The 7,130-nt window shown below is 35.1% G+C and overlaps 1 protein-coding gene across 1 annotated transcript; it reads left to right on the forward strand.

Annotated features, from left to right (window-relative positions):
- Nucleotides 499–4,239, forward strand: LOC109850919 (PX domain-containing protein EREX-like). Its single transcript, XM_020421002.1, has 5 exons — nt 499–663; nt 1,393–1,745; nt 2,605–2,847; nt 2,927–3,145; nt 3,811–4,239. Exons 1-5 carry the CDS (start codon nt 660–662, stop codon nt 4,066–4,068), a joined length of 1,077 nt encoding a protein of 358 aa, XP_020276591.1. The 5' UTR covers nt 499–659; the 3' UTR covers nt 4,069–4,239.

Genomic DNA, 7,130 nt, shown 5'->3' on the forward strand with positions numbered 1-7,130 from the left:
TCACTATTCATGCTACAGTAAATCACTGTAGCACAAGCGGGACTGTAGTGTCTTAAAATATTAATGTAGTAATATTACTGTAGCTCAGGCTAGATACTATAGCATTTAAAAAAAATGTTACCGTAGCACTTACAAAATCTGTATTTAAATACAGAATTACTGTAGCAGAAATAATAGAATAGAGGTCGTGCTTTGCATGGGGTGCGCACTAGTATGATTTAACTATAGATGGTTAAAAATTAATAGAATCAAAATACAACATGCTTCTTGCGGTACAATCTAATAATAATAGTTACGAACACATTTTAGTAGGAGAAAATCACAACGAAAAATTGAATGTTATAACTTTGTAAATAATTAATTATATTATTAAAAACCAAATTCATATTTATTTGGAAAAAAAACCCGACCCGAAGACCAAAACATTTTTGGTACGTGTACATTGTACTTCCGGATTTCCCAAGGAGTTTATCCTACGTCCCCTCGGACTTCGGCCATTCTCCCTTCCCCCTCTCTCTCGCTAATCTCTTCCAAGTCGAAAAAAAGAAAAAAAAAGAAAATAGAAATTTGAATAAAAAAAAAGAAAGGCTTCCAAGCATCGACACGATGGGATTTCATCTATATCGCTAGGAATCGATTGGAACCCTCGTCCCTAAAAAATGGGTATTTGAATCTCGCACTTCTCTAATTTCTATTATTTTAGATTCTTTTCGTTATTTTTTCTACATGAAATTGTGACTATTATTGAATCCACAATTTAAACCCAACTGCTAGGAATAGAGGCCTGCTTCTATGGTAAATTGAAATGGGTTCCATTTATATTTCTGATGTTGGCTCATGCTCATGTCCAAAGATTTGATATATCATTGCACATTCCCTAGCTGCATTATGTTTAAAGATCACATTTTTATTCATATGTTGGCTGCAAAAATTGCTCTGGATAATTTGTTACACAGATACAGGGGCGATTTGTGAATCACCGCCTGTAGTTTTATTGTTGCAGCCTAGACCCCATACTATCAACCAATTGCGGTTTACTTGCCAACAAAAAGTTTTCTCATTATCTGAGAATAAGCAAGTCAAAAAAAAAAAAAATCACTCAAGGGGGTCTATTTGCATCTGTAAGGATAAAACTACAGGGAGTCTATCGACAATTGGGAGATAGTACAAGGGGTCTATCTACGATATAAGAGTACAAGGGGTCTTCCTTTCTCTATTAGTCCCTCTCCTATGCATACTGGACATGCACAAAGATGTCTCATGTTCTTACTAAGATTTGTCTCATTAAAATCATCTCTCGGCTCGCGACACGCAAATACACCAACTACATACACGTGCACATACACGCGGCTCAGTTCTCACGCTCTCTTGCTGAATGAAATCTGCTTTCAGCTCAAAACATACATAAGCATGCCCAGGAAACAGGCATTTTAGATGGATCTATATCGTGTGCTCCAGTTGCCGATGCAATCGGTTCATCGTCTTTGCTATCTCCACCATCAGAGTCCAGTCCCAATAGAAGCAGTTCTCTCGGCAGTGGATCCATGGATGCTGAATCTCCTACAGAATATTTTGATGCAATGATGAACAATGAGCTTGTTAGTCATTCAGTTGACGAGCAGCATAAGTTAAACAAGTTTCTTTTTACCGTGGACCAAAGGTTGGTAGCAGGAAAGACGAACACAGAGGATCTCATTGCACAGTTGAACCAAGAGATAGCTATCAAAGAATCCCTCAGTTTAAAGGTGCCTCTCTTTCTAAAGATTTCTTGTTGCTTGGCATCTTCTATTGAAATATTTTCATTGCAGATATTTATAGTTTAGTTTCTTACTTTATGAGGGTCTATGGTTTTGGAGTTTCTTCCTCAGGGTATGTTAAACAATAGATTTTCACTAAGGATGTCTATTTGCAACAATATAACTACTTTCAAGGGATCTATCTGCAACAAAGAAATACAGATGTAGTAAGTTCAATTTGGCGATACTACAAGGAGTCTATCTGCGATGAACCCCCCCTTTTTTTTTCTATATTTCATATGTTGTACACCTCTTCCACCTCCCAGTTGAGCTGAAAACTTTTTATTTTTGTTTTTCAAAAGTTTGAATTTTAGTTTTAGTCTGTTGATATTGCAATTTCAAGGTTTTTTCAAAATTTTTTTGCTTTTGTTTTTATCTTTCGTTACTATATAATTATATGTCCCCCTAAAGATCCCTCTTCCAAACATCTCCTCATACAAGAAGAATTTCAGTACCAATAGTGATGTGTTAGGTTGTACTTTGGATTTGGATGTGACTGCTTTGTCAACTCACATCCCATGTTATTGCACTTGATGTTTGTGAGTCCAAGTGAAGGATTTAGAGGCAAAACTCGAATCGGCCAAACAAAAAAGTAAAGAAGAACTTCATCAAGCTGTCTTATCTAAAGAGAAAGAGTTACAAAGATCCAGAGGGAGATTGATGAACTTCGCAGAAATTATTTGATCATGGAATCAAAGCTAAAGTTTGAACACGTAGATTTTTTCTATTCTTTTCTTTATGCGTTAATATTCAAGAAACTTATAGTCTAACACCGTCCCATTTCTCACCACTTCTTTATTCATGGCAGAATGGAAAAAATCCTGTAAAATCCGAAAGTGCATGTCCTGATGGCGACAACGAATCGTTATTGCAAGAGTTAGATAACAAAACAAAACAGCTAATGGATTTGCAAAAGCGTCAAGATGAACTTGAGACGAAATCAAAATCAGATATTAGAGTTCTTGACAAAGAGGTTAGATTTTTGAGGAGCATTCAAGAAAAGCTAAAAGATGATTTAAATCAATATCTAGAGGAGAAAAGTGAGCTAGAGGTATGCTATTAAATTATTAAACCACTCCTTAAAGGTAGTTGTCTGCACACTATCTTTTGATTTTATATGTCCTTCTCAGAGAATTCTTCAGAAAGAAAAACAAAGAAGAAGAGAGATAGTATTGGCAAGGAAAAAGCTTATTTCTGCATGTAAAGATCTTCTTCATCGGCTTCAAGAATCAAGTGTTAATTTTCTTGAGGAAGGAGAAGATAAATTTAATGTCAACCCTTCATCTTTATCAGATGCTTTAGGTCTCCTGACGACTTCAGATACTAGAATCTCCCTCCTCCTTGCAAAGGTTACTTTCGTATTCTTGCAACATTTTGAGTACCTTTTAACCATTCCATTATTTCTTAAGACAATATTTTTGTTTGTTTTATTCTGTTTCTATATTTCTATATTTCTAATCTTCATTATCTGCTCAATGAAGTATGTGATTACTTTTGCAAAAGAAACATAGTGCTAAAGTATATACATTTGATTCTATGGTCTCTGTAATCTTCTCTTACAAATTAGTGCAAATTAACAACATTGAGGTCAATATTCACTTTAAAAACCAGCTCGTTTGATAGTTAAATTACTTAAATGTCACAAATCATACACAATAACATGTGGATCATTGTTACTAAATAGTGCAAATTCTCAATGGATATGCGTGCCTTCAATTTTACTACTTCCACTGAGGTAAAACATGCAAATTGTTATACATTTGATTTGGAATTTCTTCCTGATACAACTCATTATGCATGCAGATTTCAAATTTATAGACCACTTGTTCAGCGGTGACATGAAAAAGGACTTCGTTCTGTGACAATTATGCATATTATTAGGCTATGCTACACCAAACATAGAGATAGAGCTTCATATTATTGTTAACTTAAGGCAATCCTAAAACTTGGCATTTATTGGCGAGATCTCAAATGGATCTTCAGTTTGCTCAGCTCTAAATTCTTGTCTTTGCAGGCACAACTCCTTGCTAAAGATGGATATGGAGTTAGTGGTGTAGATGAAATCAATAGTATCACTGATGATGATGAAATGGCATCAGATGATGAGATAAGAAAACTGCTTTCAGATATTATTGCTGATAACACAACCTTAAGAAAGCAAATCAATTCTGTTGTTCGTTGTGCTCTGAAAACTACTGTTAATCCTTTGAAGGATGGAAGTGTGGAAGCTCCCCCGAGAAAATCTTTTCTAAGTATATTTTGGCGAAAATGACGACGTCTGACGATTATTGTAAATTCCATGAACGGATGTACATTGTGCATATAATGCCTGTACAATCTCGCTATGGTCCTTGTGAGTAAACGCCACGAAATGAATTCATCTTTATACCTCTGTGACATTAGTGTGACAATTGTGCAAATAGCTTGCGGTGAGATTTTCTTTTTTATGTTATTAACTTTCCTTATCACGCCCATTTCTCTATTTTTTTCATCATTTCAGAGTTCGATCGTATTGAAATTAGATACAATTATGTAAGCTATCCTGTATGAGGTGGATAATGTAGAGTTTATTGTATCTTAAAATTGTTGGTGCAAACAATTGGCATTCTGTACGATTTAGTTAAGAGTTTCATGTCTCATTCAAACTTCAAAGTTAGACTTATTCTGTTCAAGAGGTGAGCTTATATTATGGACCTTTTCCTCAAAGTAGGATGATGTTGCTTAACAATTATGTGATTTTAATACTACACTTCAACCCTATCCGCTAATTATTATGATTTTTTACGTCCCATCAAGAATTAAGAATTAATTTTAACTATAATTGATCTACTACAAAGCACAAATTTAGAGAATAAAAATAATCGACATGAATCATAATGCATGTGAATCTTATAGCAAGGGTTGTAATGAATAATAAATATAATTGCCATGGGGTGTAAAATGCAACCGGAATTTGTTTGGTTGGACGTGAATTTTGTTAGGAATATTTGATTAAAATAATAAATTTTGTTAAAAGCTACTATTTAAAGCAATTACATAGGCCAAAGGCCTATGATATATATTTATACTAATCAATGTGAATAGGTTGAGTACCCAAGAGTCACCCTCACTTAATGGGGTGTTACATCACCATAATGGGGTGTGAATGGAGGGATAATGAGGGGGAGGCCAAAGGCCTCCCTCATCTCATAATAAATACTAAATTATGGATGGAAATTTTTTTTTTAATAGTTCTGTTAATAAAAATGGTAAATAAAATAACAAAATAATATAAAAAGAACACGATAAACCAGTATCAACATGGAATACTAATAAAATAAAAATATAATTGACTGAAGAAGAAAACAATATATAAAATAAAATAGTTAATTGTAAATATTCCTAAAGTAGCTATACCCAAACTAGAAAATGATTTACATGTTTTTACGGATGTCTCAGACTATTTTTAAGATGATATATGCGGATATGCTTCTTTAAAATTTATAAACCAATAACAAACACTAGTAGAAAACAGAGTATTGGCGACGGGGAAATCCGTCGCCAATGCAGTCAAATCCGTCACAAAACCAAATAATATTCATGGTAATAGGAAGTGCTATCAGCGTAAATGTGTAAATTTAACACAATATATGAATTTTTACAAACTAGCAGAAGCCGCAGAACTTCTCGCCAGTTTCATCAACATGAGCACATAAATTTTTTTTTTGATTAGCAATTAACTAATAGTATTAATTACTAGTTATGCCAACAAATAATGAAAGCAATTAGATTAGATGAACAAAAAATTGCTTAATAAACAAAAAAAAAAATTCCCGAGTGAACAGTAACCCTCGGTGAACAGTAACAAAAATTTTTTTCTTGTTAATTTTTCAGCTGCCATATATTATTCTACGGATTATAGTAATTACCTCTAGATCACAGATCTAGGGACGATCGATACTAAAGATCCGTAGAACGCTGCCTTCTTGCGATAATCCATCGAACGCTCCCGCTGCAACGAACCAGATCTCAATGCGCAAAAGAGGAAGAAAATATATTTTTTTTATGGCTCAGGGATTCAAGAACACTTCGTGCTGATAACGTGTTTAAAGCAAGTACATAGGCCAAAGGCCTATGATATATATTTATACTAATCAATGTGAATAGGTTGAGTACCCAAGAGTCACCCTCACTTAATGGGGTGTTACATCACCATAATGGGGTGTGAATGGAGGGATAATGAGGGGGAGGCCAAAGGCCTCCCTCATCTCATAATAGCTACGTAATTTTTGTGGTCAAATCTTATACGTCTATTTTACGTGTTAACTCGAAATTCGTGCACTTATTAACGATCATTGATGAAATTTGTGTCTCAATTTCCAATGTCAAACCCACCAAATGCAGGGAAACAAACATCCCTTTAGGTTTGTGAAAATTTATAATTTACAATACGCACAAAAGAACAAATTTTCGATTTAAACTCCTTTAAATTTTTTATTAAAAAATTCGACCCAGTCCACATTTTATTCTCAAAACCGACCCATTTCGGGCCACGTCAGCAGCGTGGCCACGAAATGGGTCGGTTTTTTTTTAAATGACGCCGCTAAATAGTCGGGGTTGCCAACCCCGACTATTTAGTTATGTCGGGGTTGGCAACCCCGACTATTTAGCTAAGGGCAGGCTAAAATAGTCGGGGTTTCCAACCCCGACTAATTTAGGCCCCTGCCTAATTGGTCGGGGTTGGCAACCCCGACCATTTGGCAGAGAGGTCGGTGTTGTTCCCAAAATGGTCGGGGTTCCCAACCCCGACCATTTGGCAGAGAGGTAGGTGTTGTTCCCAAAATGGTCGGGGTTGTGAACCCCGACCGTTTTGTGTTCGTGCACAAAATGGTCGGGGTTCCCAACCCCGACCATTTGGCAGACTTTTTCAGCTGAAAATAGCTGGAAATACGAACTCCTCTGGAAATTCAAACTCCTGCTGTTACATATCAATCCATAATTCAATCACAATAACACACATACCAATCAATAATCTCAAATAAAAATCCATAATCAATCGGATACATACCATGCAATTCACATACTAATAATCAATACTCAATCTAATACATAATATTTAGTTTCAAACGCAAACATCCTATCAATACTCAATCAGATACATAATATTCAGTTTCAATCGGATACAACTCCCTTTCCTCTCCCTCTCCCATCGGATACATACCATGCAATTCACATACTAATAATCAATACTCAATCGAATACATAATATTTAGTTTCAAACGCAAACATCCTATCAATACTCAATCAGATACATAATATTCAGTTTCAATCGGATACAACTCCCTTTCCTCTCCC

The sequence above is a fragment of the Asparagus officinalis genome, chromosome 7 (genome assembly GCF_001876935.1).
Source record: "Asparagus officinalis chromosome 7, Aspof.V1, whole genome shotgun sequence".
Classification (NCBI taxonomy): Eukaryota; Viridiplantae; Streptophyta; class Magnoliopsida; order Asparagales; family Asparagaceae; genus Asparagus; species Asparagus officinalis.

Coding starts and splice junctions, on each gene's coding strand:
- LOC109850919 (XM_020421002.1), top strand. Junction 1,746..2,604: donor AAGAATCCCTCAGTTTAAAG/GTGCCTCTCTTT, acceptor TATTCATGGCAG/AATGGAAAAAATCCTGTAAA. Junction 2,848..2,926: donor AGGAGAAAAGTGAGCTAGAG/GTATGCTATTAA, acceptor TGTCCTTCTCAG/AGAATTCTTCAGAAAGAAAA.